The sequence below is a fragment of the Eschscholzia californica genome, unplaced genomic scaffold (assembly GCF_041429995.1).
Source record: "Eschscholzia californica isolate CP2 unplaced genomic scaffold, dmEscCali1.0.p SCAF_4, whole genome shotgun sequence".
NCBI lineage: Eukaryota > Viridiplantae > Streptophyta > Magnoliopsida > Ranunculales > Papaveraceae > Eschscholzia > Eschscholzia californica.
In genome coordinates, this window is record NW_028238461.1 from 18,051,917 (window position 1) to 18,069,630 (window position 17,714).

Here is a 17,714-nt window from a genome sequence, read left to right on the forward strand (position 1 = left end):
CTTGTCTTTTTAACTTAAAGAAAAATTAAAATTGGGTCTTCAACCCAATTTCCTGGTCATTGATTCCACATAGTCTCTTTTATCTGATCTTTTCTGTGTTGTCTTAAATGATGAGGGACTGAAATTATTTTTTTGTATAATCCAGTCTGAAATTGAATTAGACATAAAACACATTCTCTCTCTATGAGAAATGTTATCTAATCCGATGTAGTCGGCGACGTGGGCGCATGGTTCGCACCCCCAAGTTTGCAACCTTATCTATCTACTTCAATACCCCAACTGAAAAATCTCAAAAGAAAATAAAACTGGACCCTTTTTGTGGGGTGAGTAGTGTGGGTGCATGGTCCACACCCCCTAGGCTCAATTGTGTGCATTCAACTGCATATCCTGCCGCTAATAAAGCTAAGCAGTGGTTTATAAAGTTAACGTGATCACGAGGTGTCAAAAATCATTAAGTAAACATGTAGAGAGTTAGGGGGGGTATTGGATTGGGACTTTCGTGGACATTTGAGAGTCCGCGAAAGTCCGAGGCATTCAAATCCAGACATTTGAGAGTCCACGAAAGTCTGAGGCATTCAAATCCAGACATTTGAGAGTCTATGAAAGTCCGAGGCATTCGATTGTCTTCCAAAATGTCTCAGACTTTGGTGGACTTCATAATTTGATGGATTTGTGAAGGGTTTGGGACAAATTTGGAAGCCAAAATGTCTTTCAAAAAACAAGAGACATTTGAAGTCCATCATGTGATCAAACAACAATAATAATATTAAAATAATAAATGTCTACCAAATGTCCATCAACGTCCACAAATATTCACAGATGTCTACGAAAGTCGAAAAATATATTTTTGAAATGTTAGTATAAATATATTATTTCATGTAATTAAAAAATAATAATAATATTAAAATAATAAATATCTACCAAATGTCCATCAATGTCCACAAATATTCACAGATGTCTACGAAAGTCGAAAAATATATTTTTGAAATGTTAGTGTAAACATATTATTTCATGTGATTAGACAATAATAATAATATTAAAATAATAAATATCTACCAAATGTCCATCGATGTCCACAAATATTCACAGATGTCTACGAAAGTCGAAAAATATATTTTTGAAATGTTAGTATAAATATATTATTTCATGTGATTAAACAATAATAATAATATTAAAATAATAAATGTCTACCAAATGTCCATCAATGTCCACAAATATTCACAGATGTCTACAAAAGTCGAAAAATATATTTTTGATTAGCACAAATATAATATGCATTACACATTTTGTCAATGGACTCAAGATCTTAAAATGTCCCCAGGACATTTTGTCTATGGATCAAATGTCTTGAAATGTCTATAAAGACATTTTGTCTACAAACTTCAATGTCTTGAAAATGTCTATGAACACATGTTGTCTATAATAAGTAATTCGAAATGTCTTGAACTGTCTACGGAACATTTTGTCTATGAAAGTCTGTGAAAGTCTCGCTCCACTTAGTTTGTCATTTCGATTAGAGTGAAATTATAAATGACGTGAGTTCCTACCACCTAATTAAAGGGGTCATGGGGAAGTAAAATCTCAATATCTATGTAGTCTGATTATGTGATATTTCTTCATAAAAAATGATATAGAGAGGAGAAACCAAGTGAAAGACCATGCAATCCCATCAAGCCGACTATTAAAGCTACAAATCAAAGTATATCTTATTTTTTTGAATCTAATGGTAACATCACTGCACTTGTGTTAAGTTCCATCTAATATACTTGACTGATTAGATACCACTTTTAAGAATGTGAAGTTTCATATACCTCTTATTATGTCTTGAGTGGATTTGGGGAGTTTATTGAAGAACACCCTATTCTTGAAGAAATTATTTCTAAAGAACGAACTGAACAACCTAGAGAAGCATACCATAAGGAGATGGACGATTGATATTTTAGGTGATTAAATAGTAGTCTTTTATTGCATACTTTTAACATAAAAATTTTGTTAAGAAATTTAAAAAATTTAGTCATAAAATTAGTTGATTTGATTCTCATTAAAAAACAAAATGATTTAGTACAAGAGTATTTAAAGAGTGATTACAACTAATTCTATAACAACTACCTAATTCTTTAACAAACTCAAAAACAGAAATGGTTTCTCTCTCTAACTAACTATAACAAACTTAAGGCAGTTGGGTTAGACTGAGTCGAGGGTGGATGAGAACCGGTCCAGCCATAACCAACTTAACCGAAATTGAAGTAGTATGATTCAGTGTATAGGAGCCAAACAAGGAGCTGTCCATCCCAAATAAATTAAACCCAATTTGAATTATACTCTATCTCTATTACCCTCCCTCAAGCTAAGCAATTGGAAAGAGCTTAAGCTTGGTTCTAAGTTGAGTGAAAGGAGGTCCTGGAAGAGCTTTAGTAAGAATGTCTGCTGGCTGATCCGAAGTGTGAACATATGAGAGCTGAATTCTTTTATTTACCACCAACTCTCGAATGAAATGGAAATCTAATGCAAGATGTTTTATCTTGGAGTGAAAAACAGGATTTGATGCTAAGGCCAAGGCTGAAACATTGTCACACCATAGAGTTGGTGGAATAGAGAGAAAGCAATGCAAATCCTTTAGAAGAGAGCAAACCCATAGGACTTCAGCTGCAGTGTGAGCAAGAGATCGATACTCTGCCTCTGTAGAAGACCTAGATACAGTGGGCTGCTTTTTAGCTGACCAAGAGATGGGATTTTCACCCAAATATATAATGAAACCAGATGTAGATCGACTATCACAAACACTGCCAGCCCAATCTGCATCTGCAAATCCTTGTATTCCTAATGATTTGCTTTTAGTAAAATGAATTCCATGAGTGATGGTTCCCTTTAGATATCTCAAAATTCTTTTCACAGCTGACAAATGTGAAGTTCTTGGTTGACTCATAAATTGACAAACAAGATTAACTGAGTAACTCAAATCAGGTCTTGTCCAAGTAAGATACTGTAAGGCCCCTACTAAACTTCTATAATAGGTAGGATCAGTAAGAAGCTCACCATCAGTTGGATTAAGTTTTGTTCTGTGAGGAAGTGGAGTAGAACAAGGTCTTGCATCAGCCATTTATGCCTTTTGGAGCAGATCCAAGGCATATTTAGTTTGAGAAAGATGAAGGCCAGACTCATCTCTCTTAGCTTCCATTCCTAAGAAATAATGAAGAGGACCTAAGTCCTTCATAGCAAATTGTGAACTTAGAGTTTTGATTAAGGAATCACAAGCTGAGGTAGAGTTGCCAGTGACCAATATATCATCTACATATACTAACACATACAGAAGAACCCCATTGTCTGAGAAAACAAAAAGAGATGTGTCTGAGGATGATTTTTGAAAGCCTATGGCTAGCAATGAATCCACTAATTCTTCATACCAGGCTCTTGGAGCTTGTTTCAAACCATAAAGTGATTTATGAAGCTTACAAACATAATTTGGATAGCAAGTGTCTTGAAAACCAGGAGGTTGGGTCATATAGACCTCTTCTTTGAGATGACCATGAAGGAAAGCATTACTAACATCAAGTTGTTTAACTAACCAATCATTTTGAACAGCAAGAGAGAGAAGAACTCTAATTGTGGTTGGTTTAGCCACAGGACTAAATGTCTCTGAATAATCAATTCCTTCTCTTTGATGAAAGCCCTTGGCCACTAACCTGGCTTTATACCTTTCAACACTACCATCAGGCTTCTGTTTCAACTTAAAAACCCACTTGCAGCCTACCAAATTCTGATTAGTGGAGGGAGGAACAAGAGACCATGTGTTCAACTCCTGTAAAGCCTTAAATTCTGTACTCATAGCCTCTCTCCATTGAGGACTCTTGTTAGCTTGTGTAAAACAGGTTGGTGTTGGGGGTAAAGCTATATTAGTTAATGTAGGAGAGATAGGATGTTTGGTTGAAAATGCCTTTGGCTTAAAAACTCCAGACTTGGCTCTTGTCTGCATTGGGTGAGTTGACTGAATTGGTTGAATTGGTGGTGGTGGTTCATGAATTGGTGGTGGTGGTTGGGTAAGTACAGGAGGCTGAACTACAGGTGATGGAGTTTCATGTATAGGTGGTGGAGTTTCATGGACAGGTGACTGAGGTTCATGAATAGGAGATAAGGGTGGAGTGTGAACTTCAGGTGCAGGAAGAGGTGAGTGAGGCTCCTCATGAACAGGAGTTCCAAGTAGAGTTTGTTCAGGAGGTATGCTATGCTGACCCATAGAGGATGAAATAGGAACTATACCATGAGACCCAATGGATGAATCATTAGAAGCATCAATGTTAGAATACTTGGTAGAAGATAAAGGAAAACAATCTTCATTAAAAACCACATGTCTTGAAATATAAACTCGACCATTGGTTGGGTCTAAGCACTTATACCCCTTTTGGTCAGTAGCATAACCTATAAAGATACACTCCTTACTCCTTGGTGCAAGCTTATCTTGTGCATATGGTCGCAACCAAGGATAGCAGGCACAGCCATAAACCCTTAGGAAATCATAATCAGGAATGCAAAAGAACAGTTTCTCTAAAGGAGACACATTCTGGAGGGAAATTAGAGGAAGCCTATTAATGAGATAATTGGCTGAATTGAGAGCTTCAAGCCAATATGAGCTAGGAAGTGAGGATTGAACTAATAAAGTTCTTGTGATATCAAGTAGATGCTTGTGTTTAAACTCAGCTACTCCATTCTGTTCTGGAGTATGGGGACAAGTCATTTGATGAGTAATACCTTTGCTTTGAAGGAACAACTTAAGAGAAGTAGCAATAAACTCTCCCCCTCCATCTGTCCTAATGGTTTTAACCTTATGACCCAACTGATTCTCAATAGCAGTGACAAAAGATATAAAAGCTGAAGCAAAATGTGATTTATTTGATAAAGGTAGTATCCAACAATACTTAGAGTAGTCATCTATCACATTAGCATAGTATTTATAGCCACTAACTGAAACACTAGGAGCAGGACCCCATAGGTCTATATGCAACAAATGTAAAGGAGAAGATGCTATATTATTAGAAGGTTGAAAAGAAAGTTTCTTGCTCCTCCCTAATTGACAGTCTGAGCAGAAGATTGGTTTGATAGCAGCATCAGTGAAGAGGTGCTTCAACTTTTGCAGAGATTGAAATGAAGGATGGCCCAGCCTTTTGTGCCAAATAGCAGGAGAAGTAGGCCTTGCTAGCAAAGCTTTTATTTGAGGTTTAGATGAGAGACCAGCACCAAGCATTATTGGGTATAGTCCACCTTTAGCTGGCCCTTGGAAAAGAGTCTGGTTCGAGATTAGATCCTTCACAGAATATTGAACAGGATCAAATGTCAAAGAACAATTGTTATCTCTTGTGAATTTGTTCACAGATAACAAATTGTGTGTAGCTTGAGGGACAACCAACACATTCTTAAGAGAGAAAGTATGATCTTTATGCTGAAATATAGAATTACCAGTTTGAGCAATAGACATACCTTGACCATTAGCTGTGGTGACTACCTCTTTGCCTTTATAGGTGGAAGAAGAAGCTATATTAGAAGCATCTGGAGTTATATGGTGTGATGCTCCAGTATCTGCATACCAAGGGTTTTCTCCCAAAATGTTTGCTGTAGCAAGCATAGCTGCCAAATTACTTGGCGGATTTCGACCTTGATAAGAGAAATTCATGCGATGATAGCACTCAACAGCAGTATGCCCTACTTTGTGACAAATTTGACATATAGGCCTATCACCATTATTTGTTCTTGAAGCTTGTTGAGAGAAATTCTTTGCTTGAGAAGTACTGTTACTAGAACTCTTGCCTTGAAAAAAGTTATTGCTATAATTCCTTGTATTCTTAAATCGATTAGGATATGAATTAGAAGGATTACCAGTACTAAACCTTGGTTGATTTGGTCGAACTTGAGGATTAGTGAATAAAACTTGATTCACATTAAGCATAGACCTCTTTTGTTTCTCAAAAATAGTGATTTCTTCACTTATTAGCAGATTTTGCAATTCAGACACAGAAACAGGAGGTTTTCTTAACCTAATAGCTGCTGAAAAGGAATCATATTCAGATGGAAGAGCTCTCAAAATACTTACGACTAACTCGGCATTAGAAGCTGGACTCCCAGCAGCAGCAAGAGAATCTGATATCTTCTTTACTTTGGTGAGAAATTCAGGCATTTTCTCTGAATCTTTCTTCAAATCACGAAGGTTTTCTTGAAGCTGAAAGATATGAGAAGTGGAGGCTGAAGCAAAAGAATCCTCAAGATTCTTCCAAAGCTCTTGAGAAGACGTGTTTCCTACCACATAAGGAATCACTGAATCTGATAATGTTGAATTTATCCATATCAGTAAAGTTTGATCTTCTTCTAACCATTCAAGATATTCAGGATTGATTTCTTTTGATTCAGGATTCAGAAATTGAGTAGGTTGAGGACGAGTTCCATCTATGAGATCGAGTACTTTGTATTTCTTAAGTATAGGGAGAAAGAGTGATTTCCAAGCCAAATAGTTATCGCTTTGAAGTTTAATTGGGATTACATTTCCCATTGAATTGATAGACAAAGATGTGATTTTAGGATTTTCCATGGTTGAATTAGAAGATAGAAGTCAGATGATGAAGAAGAAGAAGTAATTGATGAAGAACCAGATGAAGACGACGAAGAAGATGAAGATCTAGAGAGAGAAAGTGAGAAAGGGGATTTTCAGAGAACGAGCGCAATAAGCTCTGATACCATAGTTGATTTGATTCTCATTAAAAAACAAAATGATTTAGTACAAGAGTATTTAAAGAGTGATTACAACTAATTCTATAACAACTACCTAATTCTTTAACAAACTCAAAAACAGAAATGGTTTCTCTCTCTAACTAACTATAACAAACTTAAGGCAGTTGGGTTAGACTGAGTCGAGGGTGGATGAGAACCGGTCCAGCCATAACCAACTTAACCGAAATTGAAGTAGTATGATTCAGTGTATAGGAGCCAAACAAGGAGCTGTCCATCCCAAATAAATTAAACCCAATTTGAATTATACTCTATCTCTATTAAAAATTACTTACCGATAGCCAAGTCTTTCCCCAAGATGGTATAAAAGTTACGCCGCCGTGATCAAGAATCCATCTTCGCGCCCTTGAACAAGCATTGTTTCTACCACCTTCAAGCCCTTCTCCTAGAATACGCATACAAATGTAGTTGAGGGTTGTCGAAAACATGGTGCTTTCACCCTCAATATGAAGACCAAAACCTCCATCTTTGTTCTACAAAAGTAGATACATACATTAGGACAGTAGAAGGGAGACTGGTATTATTCTAAGAGAATGTGTAGTGCAACAATGAAAGAAATTTAACGACATAAAAGAAATAGGATGTTTATAAAAAAAAAAAGAATCTTCAGTTCTAATTTTAATTTATAAAGTACATTCATTCACATCTATATTCTATTTATATATCCTTAAATTAGATCCCAATTATAACGACTTTATCAATGTCATAACCTATAATAATGATGGTCTTCTTATAAGTTAAATGCATAATGAATCAATAATTCTGCCGTAGCCTATGAATCTTTGGCTACATCAGTTTTATTATAACCTTTTTTTTTTTTTTTGATGAGAAGTTTTATTATAACCTCAATTACCCTTTTCCTCAATTATTAGGTCAAATTTTATAACTTATGCCATTCCAAGAATATTTTCATCCCATTATTACCACTCATTAAAGGGGCTTATCCCTCACATAAACAATCTTCCTAAAAACCCTCTCGATTCTTAATGCGAACCTATGGGCCATAGGCTATGGCAACTGTGTGTGATTTCTTCAGAGCCGTTTGCAAGTCAATGGTGTAAACAAGCAAGGTCGTACGACCGAAAGACGCTACAAGCTTGTCAGACAAACGATCGCCTTCTACCCTGATCAGACCAACAGAAGCAACAACCTCAAAGGGCTCTACGATTTGATGATAATGCTGCCCACATGCGACAACTTTGACCTCATTGACCGGTGCTTCAAATCATATGTTGTCTTCTTCTGGATGTTATTTGGAAGTTCTTACTTAGAGGCGGCTTAAAGAAAACTCAGTTGGACAAATTTGAACACGAACATCGTCTCTAGGAATGCAAAGGCAAGGAGGTAGACAGGCTCGAGTGTCTAGGACGTTGTTCTAGGGGCTTTCGCGCCTTTGAGAGTCAAGTAAGCTACCCCCCACCCCCGACCGCCCTTGACTCCTACTAATGGGCCTCTCCTGGTGGCCGAGGGACTTCGTTCCTTGTTCCCTCTCAAGTGGTGTTGCACTCTCTTTTCTTTTGAAACATATTAAGTTTGCTCTAAAAGGGGAGAGGTCCAATTCAAAACTCAGACTTTGAATTTATTTCTTAAAATTACAAAAAACACCTTTAAATGTCTGGGTATTTTCTTGTTTTTTGTAGACTCTGTTTCATCAATTAGGCGAAGATAGTTCAATCTCTGATCCTAGATCTCAATCATCAAGAAGATAACCGAGAACACCATTTTTCCTCATCGTCACAGACCGTATTATATTTCGTTATACTAAAGGCATTGCTCATGTGAGATTGAAGTTGTAGAAAATCTACTCGTTATAGATTAATCATTTATTTTGATTAGGAGTGGGTTGGATGTCCTGAAACTAGAGGCTCTACTTTGGGATAGTTCTGTAATCTCAACTGTTGGAGATAAGGTTGGGAGACGTAATCTTAGCCACTGAAGATAAATTTATGAGGTATAATTTTGACCTTTGACGATATGTTTGAGATGTGTAATATCAACCATTTGAGATAAGTTTGTGAAGTGTAATCTTACCTATTGAAGAGGAAGGTACATTCTAAAAAAAAAAAAAAAAACATCATCTTTCCTTATTATATGGAGTAGATACCTAGGGTTAATAGGCTAATAGCAAATTGGTAATCCTCACCTAATACCTAAAAAGAGAGGATCTATTTACACATTTAAGATTTAAGTTTCACATTGAGATGCTCTATAATTAAGAACTTAACCTATCTTTCTTTTATCATCTAACCAACAAGTGAGCCAAAAAAAAAAGAATCAGGATACTTTCTCATAAAATAAAATCCCATATAAGACAAGCGTTCAAGAAAAATGAAACACTTGTATGTTCTTGTAAATTAAATTCAAATTAACTAAATTTTAATTATGCAGGTAAATGCAAGATAATGAAATAATACATGAGTCCAATATTTCAACCAACTGTAGAGGCGTTAATAGATAAAACCGTACCTGATGACAGTACATGTAGCGGAGAGTCTCCTCTATATGTTCCGCTCCTAATATTGTATGAAGAGTTCCAGTGATGTATAGCGCAAAAACCTATAATTGGTAAGTATTGTTAACTTTCAAATTAAAAAAAGTTAATTACTATTTCATGAAATCTTGCAACCTGGATAACTTGTTAATCCTTACTAATTGAAATACAACTGTAATCAAATGAGATATTATTTCGAACAATAAATGAGCTTCGCCTGCTGCCCTGTTCGCTAAGGCCATACTCTTCCAGCAAATGATATTCTATTTTTGTACGTTGCAAACAAGATATGTTTTTTTTTTTTTTGCTTTCAACAATACTTGACAATTCACTAGGAATTGTTGTTTGTGCACATTGGATGTGATTTCAGTACTTGAATTGTCAGTCTAATTTCGAGGTTCATTGTTACAGGGCCAAAGTTTTCACCATAATTCACTAATTCTGAGATGTTTATCCCCAATTTCTTTTCTATCTTGTTCTTACCGAAACTTAGAAATAATCAATAAGGCGGACTAGGATGGGTCGCTAAGCAGGTGTCTAAATATTTTCTACCCGTTAAAGTTATCGGATTGCGTATTCGGTCTAGTCAGGTCCGAGACCTCTCAAGGGCATTTGAATCGCCTGATTTGTTTGACCTAGAAAGGTCCCATAGTGTCCTATGCCTCACAAAAAAAGATGACCAAAAATGAGCTTACAAGTATAAGTTTAAGAAAAAACAACTGCAAGTACAAATCTCTCGAAAGTCCTGTTCGAGAGATCCCGAACTGTCTTGTCCAAGAACTTATACAAAGTCACAGAATGTGTGGTTCGTATGCTGGCTAGAGAGTCTGGATTGCCTGGTCCGTGTGATAGCAATAAATAAAATAGCGAGTTACTTATCCAAATCACTAAAAGCGCCAAGATTATTATGTGTATTTATCATTTTATGTGTTAAATAGTATGGTTAGTTAGCAATCAAGTAATTTTTTATTTTTACTTTCATTCCCAAAATTCTCTTACCCTTTAAAACTCACTTTCCCTCTCAAAATTTCAAAATTTTTTAGGGTTATTCCTCTTCTTCTTTGTGCAGATCGATCTCTTCGTCATCTTCTTCTTCTCTTACCCTTTAAAACTCACTTTCCCTCTCAAAAATCCGAAATTTTTTAGGGTTATTCCTCTTCTTCTTTGTGCAGATCGATCTCTTCATCATCTTCTTCTTCATCTACTTATCTTCTTCATAGGTGTAAATTAGATCTGGAGTCATCTTATTCTCTTCTTCGTCCACCTTCTTCTTATTCTTCATCTTCTTCTCCATGTTATCGTTTTCATTTACTTCTCCTTTTCCTAGGTCGAAACCTGTATTTGGATTTTCTCTCTCTAACTTCTTTATTGTATTAACCTTTGTAAATCTCATTAGAACTATGGATGAAAGGGTATCAGAGTTTCAAAAGTTTCTACTTTTATTTGTTTTCATTATCTGTTTTATTTGATTATAGATGAAAGGTTGGTCTGTTCGATTATAGATGAGATTCTGATTTCCTTTCATTTTTCATTAACATTTGGTAACGAAGAATAAGCAATTTTTTCAGATTTAAAGAGAAGAAACTTCTGTTTTTTTGTTTTAGGTTTACAAATTAAGTTTCTGAAATCGTTAACCCAATTTGCAGGATCTGTAAATGAAGTTTGTAAGATCTGCAAATTGAGTTGGCATTTTGCAAACATAATTGTAAGATCCGCAAACTAGGTTTTCATTTTACAAACAGAGTTTGTTGGATCTACAAACTGAGTTTGCATTTTGCAAACTGAGTTTGCATTCTGCAAAAAGATTTACAAAATCACGCGGTCGGGTTTGTGTTTTGAAACACCGAGTTTATAAGATCTGCAAATTGAGAGTAGAATCTGTTAGAAAGAAAACGAAAAAACTTTTTTAAATATATAATTTTTTTTTTCCAAAATCCGATATTTAATGAAAAAGTTATGTGTATTTAAAATTTAAGTTAAACTTATAGAAGTATTTAGACAAAGGAGTTTTTTTTTTGAAATGTTCAGCGTGCCTCGAACCCTAGATCTCTAAGGTGGAAGACTATACCTCTTACCAGTCCAACCTAGGGTTGTTGGCATTTACACAAAGGAGTTGTTTAGTCTTTATAAGTATTTTGACCCAAATCATTATTATTAAGTATATGTTGTCTTATTATCCGTTTGGAATATTATTATGACTTAAATATCTAAAACCTCTTGGTTTTAAATTTCAACCTGTCGTTTATGTAAATTTGTGTTATGTTAATGCAGATGCTTAAGTAACTATGTTATATTTCTGACACACCTAAAATATGTAATTAGAAATAATAATAACAGAATATAGTTCCCTGTAAACATAATATGTTATTGTATTATATGGTTCAGTAAAGAATATGATTTGTGGAGGCTAATTTTCTCTGTGACTTACTGAATTATAAAAAGTAATTCGTCTGGTTATGAATCGAGTCCACTTTATCTCTGTCTTGTCTTGATGAAGGCAGAGTCTGAGTTGAAATAGGGAACTTCATTTCTTTAAGTTATAGAGAGCTAGACAATAAGTGAATACTGACTTATCAGTAATCCTTCTTTCGGACTAACCGAGATAGACAAAACATTCAAGTGTCTAGAAGATCCATTTAAATCAGTCCAATAACTCATATTATTTACGAAGGTTCGTCCGCTTTCAGAATATAGAAGTACCATCTTAAATTCTGAAAGAATAGTCGTTGTATCTCGAAGGCATACACTATAACTGTTGGTACTGTTACCAGAGGCGGACCTATGTGAAGACCAGCCTAGGCAGTGGCCCCAGGCTGGAATTTATAGTTTCCTGTTAAGATTATAATAAAGTTGGGCCAATAGCTCAGTGGTTGGTACTTTGAGTTGGGCACTAGAGGTCATGGGTTCGACTCCCATGATCTACAAAAAAATTTTGACGCCTCGACTCCCAGGCTAGCTAAAAATCCTGGTTCCACCCCTAACCGTTACGACCGTTACGAGGGTATAAAATTTCTCAAGGAAAGATAATTTATTCTCGCCTCGACTCCATAAATTATCTATCTCTCTATAATTTAGAGAAAGAAAGTTCCCTACTTCAATCCAGACTCTGTCTTATGATTAAGACAGAGATAAAATGACATCCACTCATAACCAGATAATTCAGTTTTATTGAGGTGCCACAAATATAACACAAGTCTAGTTAAGGGAAGAGAAACCATACCAGAGGTGGCATTAAGTACAAAGGTCCGCCGTACTCGCCTGGCCAATGACCATCACTTGATTGCAAAGCCGAAAAGAATTGAACCCCTCTTCTTAACGTGGTTGTCACTGCTTGTTGTGTCACCTCTTCATCATTACCTATCTTTACTGCTGGAGTGGTTAGATTGAATTTATCTCCATTATCTTCCAATAGCTATTTTTTGTTTAGAACAACAGAAAAAAAAAAGAACACAATAAATACACCAGTATTACTTCCAAAATGAAGTGTTTTAAGGTCTAGTTTACCTGCATGCGCAATAGAACGTCACTACAAACTTTCACATGAAATCGATTCTCATAGAATTCATCTCTTGCGTTTTCAACTTCAGCTTGTTGTTCAATAGTTCCTGCAGCGTGATCAAATTCCCATCTCCGTCTCCCCGTGAAATTGTTAGTGCTGAAAAGCCATTGGCTAAAGTCACCTCCATTATCGGACGTCTTAAGCTTCCACATTCCTTCTATCAAATTACCCCCTGTTCATAATTAGTAGTCGATCTCCTTAAATATCAATAGGATTTGAACTTCAGAAAATGTAACATACAATCTTGGCTCTGGGATATAAGTAATCATATAAGCAACTCATGGTAATAATTAATCCAATAAATAATTAACCTAATAAAATATGGCTAGCTAGCTAATTGATGCTAGTCGAGAATAAACATTCGTGGGATTCACACGCAACAACTGTGACTAGTTTGAAGTAACTTAAAAATAAACTTTTACTTACATTATAATAATCATTTGTGAAAATCTGCAGATGCCTCGGTTGACTTACCAAGATTTCCTTTGAGTTTGAATTATTTTCTGAATAAGTAGAACCAGAAGCTCAGAAGAACATGTTTTGAAAGACGCAAGCGCAGGTCTGTATCACTCGGCTATGCGCTAGAAAAATGGAGTATTGAGGTTGCTAAAACAGTGACTTAATAGGGACAGATAGAGAGCTAACCTTTTATGGGTAGTAAACTCAATTTATTATTAAAATAGCAAGGTGTAACTAATAATTTAAATTTAGCGGAGTTCGAAATCTACTAACGTAAATTGAAAGTAAAAGGTTGTTGGCATCTTCATGCAAGATCAAATTTGAAGAAGACGAAGGTGAACACGACGATTTTGATTCACTCATTATTACCGTGCCTAATGATCCACAAAATGGTCATAAGTGAAGTAAGGTCAATAAGTCAAGAAAAGATCAAAAGCTCAATAGATAAACCTGTATCAAGTCACAAGAGAGTTGAATCCGAAAGAGCTCTGCTACTCAATTCCAAAACTGGGAGCCGGTAAAGTGTCCTAGGCACCTACGTCCTGCTCTCGCTCTAAATACAATCAAGTATGTCCAAGATTCCGGTAAAGAGGAAGGAGGTCTGCATAAGTGGGTGGGATACAAGAGTCCCGCGGGTGGAAACTTCCCCACAAGATCTACGAGATCAGAAACTTAATCCATATAAGATACCGAATATCCTTGAATAACGGAACTTGCACCTATCAAATATACAGGATAATCCCAAAGATGAATCTCAATAACTTACAACTGCGAAATAACATTTTCGTTATAGACTGTAGATCTAAACCGCCTAATGAACGTCGTCTATCAATAATCGGCTAACAAGCCTATAAAAGGTAACAAGTTCGCCTTGAACAAGACACAGTCACAAGCTGAATCTCCAGCTTAATCGATCAATCAGAGGTCAGATTCCAAAAATCGGAACTTCAATATTCAATAATAACTGCAAAAATGCCTTTACCGACTTGAGCGTCAGAGAGGTTTCGAGTTCTTTGCAGGTTTTGCCCGCCAGTTCTTGAGAGCATTTGGAGATTTCACGAAGTAGTCTCTTATCCCGAATGATAACCTAAAGACAAATTTAGACATCATCAGATTGACGCTAAAACGAGGTTGACCCCAGCTAAAACCATTATTATTATACTGAACTGCAAACTCGATTTTTGACAAAATCACATCCTTACTTCATATTAGCCCCTCCTTATTGATAAAAGTTATTCTATAAATTCATTGACTTGGGTTATTTTCTTTGACCTAACTTGGTTAGGCCTCCTTTTGTTACGGATATAAAAACCCATTTTTAAGTTTTTTTTTACCCACATTAGTTGTTTCTCTCCCTAAAAAAATCAGAACCCTAAATCTCCCAAAAACTCAAATACATAAGTACCCTTCTTTTACTCATCGAAATCACCTAGGTCACCCAACCCCGAAGAACTTTGAAAACGACCTCACAAATTCGTGCATCCGTCCATTTTTTTTTATGGTCCCCACACTTTAAGTCGAAAAGGTGTCTTCAGGTTGAAAACCACTATGGATGAAGGAACTTATACAAAAAATCTAGGAAAACGTCAAAGGACTTTACCAAGTGGATTTCTTGACATTATTCAGTTTCTTAAGAGGTATATGAAGTCTTCCTCTGGCATTATTACATGTTTGATAAAGTATTTTTCAGAGGTTCAATTCGGTTGCACCAGAGAAAATATCTGCATGTGCACCACCATTCAGTTTCTTAAAAGGTATATTAAGACTTCCTCACACATTATTACATGATTAATGAAGTATTTTTCTGAGGTTCAATTCGGTTTCACCGAATGGTGGGGCAGATGCGAAAAACTATTTCTGTAACGTCCCGAGTTTACGGTGAAAGAAGGCAATGAATAAGATACCTGAGGGACTGTTTTGCAAACGAATGAGGTTAAAATCAGGGACTAAATGTTCAATGCGGCCAGAATCAGGGGGCTTTCTGCAATCAGGACAAAGACTGGGACTGAAGTGTAAAATTGGCTGTCTAAAGGAAGAAACCGAATGGGGAAGGAGCTGCTCCTCGTTTTCTTTTTTGTGGTTACTGTTGGAGATGATTAGAGGGGAAAGGGATGGACTTTTGCTAGGGTTCTTGCTAATTCAAGCTTCCGGAGTGAAATCAAATTAGGTTCGGAGTGATTCTTGGTTGGAAATTTTGTTTCTCTCTCTAATTTTCAAGAGGTTTTTTTTGGAGTTTAGCTTTAATGGAGATTTATGTTGGTATGTGTAGGAACTTGGAGTTTAAAGAGGAAATCAGAGGAGAATCAAAGAGATCAACCATCAACTCAAGGGTGTCCGAATGAAAACCGAAACGAGTGAGAGCTAGTTGCTCGAGACGAAACGAAGGAGGACGGAGTCCTGGATCGCTAGGTAGGGGATACCTCTTGTTTTCTTTTATACTATTATCTAGATTCATGCTAGAAGTAGGAGATATGCATGCATCATTATGTGTAGATGGTAGGTGATCATATATGCATGATTTAAACCCTTGATTTCAATGAAAGTTGTATCGTTGGTTTGGATTATTAATTTAATATAATAGATTATTGATGGGTTAACAATTTAGACTCTGATTTTGATGAGCTTTGTATTGTGAATGTTACTTTCTTGATGCGTGGTTTTGTATATGCAAAATGTCTTACAAATGATTTCCAGAGAAATGGTTTTTGAAACGGATTGTGATAATCGATGTTTTGAAAACGTATTGATTTCGTATGCTGTATGTGATTGGTGAAGTGGACTGAGACGAGTCATGAGGGTCTTGGCAGTTGTAGTGCTCCACTCTCTGGCCAGGATTCTCGTTTAGGTTGGACTCTCGGGGCTCAGAGATTTGCTACCCTTGACCGCTCGACTGGACTGTAAGCCTGTTTGTTCTTACCCTCGGGGCTCAGGGGCTGTACACCTCTGACCGCCCGACTGGTTTGGTGATTGGGATCCCTCTGCACGTTATGATATGACTCTTGGTTGTGACACTTTTGTGTGTGATAAGATAAGTAATGTTTTAAAAAGCCTATCTCAGTCGAGGGCGTAATGGGTGAGTTCTGAATCTGCTGAGATTGTGGGTGAAGGATGTTTTCACAAGAAAAGAGTATTATTTCGACTGTTGACATAATAAATGCTTTTCCAAAACAAGAAGAAATAGTTGCATGCTAGGTACCGATGAGAATATGCTTTTCGTCCCAACACGAATACTGTAGGGACGACCTGACTATTCGACTTCGGTGAAGCTAAAACGTATCTAGTTAAGCTAAATGTATAAATTTATCACGAGGTTAGCTTTTCAATGACTGTGGAGTCTCCTAGTGGGAGGGGGGCTTACCTACCTAGGGGTAAGCCACTTTCTCGAGAAAATTTGAGTACCTTGGTTAGTGCCGGTATGGGACGGTACTAGCCAAAGTACTATAGAATTCTCTGGGTAACTCCTTGTTAATTAAGAGGCATACCAAGGGTGGGCAGTTAAGTCTGCTATTGTATGTTAGTATTAGGATTGATATATATATATATATATATATATATATATATATATATATATATATATATACTAGGTGTCCACCGCGTCCTACGGACGCGGTAGATCCCATTTGGCTAACGCCTTTGTCATTGTATCCAACGTGATCGATCACGTCTCAGTGGTGTGTGTTTCTCGAGGTTGTGTATATCCAAATGCGAAAAAATCACAAATTTCATTCCTATACCATCCAATATTATACAGGGACCTGTAATTCGCATATTCTATGCGAATCACAGATCTTTGTGTCATCCTCGATGGTGTAGAAATGAAGTTTGTGCTTTATTTGCATTTGGATATACACAACCTCGAGAAACACACACCACTGAGACGTGATCGATCACGACGGATACAATGACAAAGGCGTTAGCCAAAAGGGATCTACCGCGTCCGTAGGATGCGGTGGACCCCTAGTTGAAGAGAAAAGATAAAATGTTGAGATTATGTCAATGATAAAATGTCCATAAAAAATAAAAGAGTTGAAGGGCATGTCCTAACATATTATCTCTCTATCATAAAAAAAAACATATTATCTCTCTCATAGAACAATAAAGTTTGACATGACTAATTATGACTATGAAATTTTATGAAGAATAGAGAAATTAATAAATCCTTGATATTTCTCTCCGTCAGAACTAAAGAATATAATCTCTTCAACAAAAAAAACTACAGAATATAATAAAACAATTAAACCAGATAATCAATGAGAATTTATGAAAGATATGGACAAAACATTAGGTTTTAGAAATAGATAGGGAGAGAGATACATATTAATTCTACCATCTTCTAAAACCTGCAACGTTAAAAAAACGATATAAAAACACCATTAAGAAAAACAACTTCCCATCCCATAGTTCAAGATCAACTAAAACATGAATGATAATTAA

The 17,714-nt window shown here is 36.2% G+C and overlaps 1 protein-coding gene across 1 annotated transcript in view; it reads right to left on the reverse strand.

Moving 5' to 3' along the window:
• The window catches only part of LOC147543357 (beta-amyrin synthase 1-like), a 33,787-nt gene extending 20,457 nt beyond the window's left edge, over nt 1–13,330 (reverse strand). Inside the window, exons 1-5 of the mRNA XM_086632822.1 lie at nt 13,296–13,330; nt 12,767–12,993; nt 12,483–12,674; nt 9,238–9,327; nt 7,047–7,244 (exon numbers count right to left, since the gene is read on the reverse strand). Of these exons, the coding sequence (XP_086488948.1) occupies nt 7,047–7,244; nt 9,238–9,327; nt 12,483–12,674; nt 12,767–12,973 (687 nt within the window). The 5' untranslated portion in view covers nt 12,974–12,993; nt 13,296–13,330. The remainder of the gene's footprint in view (nt 1–7,046; nt 7,245–9,237; nt 9,328–12,482; nt 12,675–12,766; nt 12,994–13,295) is intronic.
• Between the last annotated feature and the right edge of the window lie 4,384 nt (nt 13,331–17,714).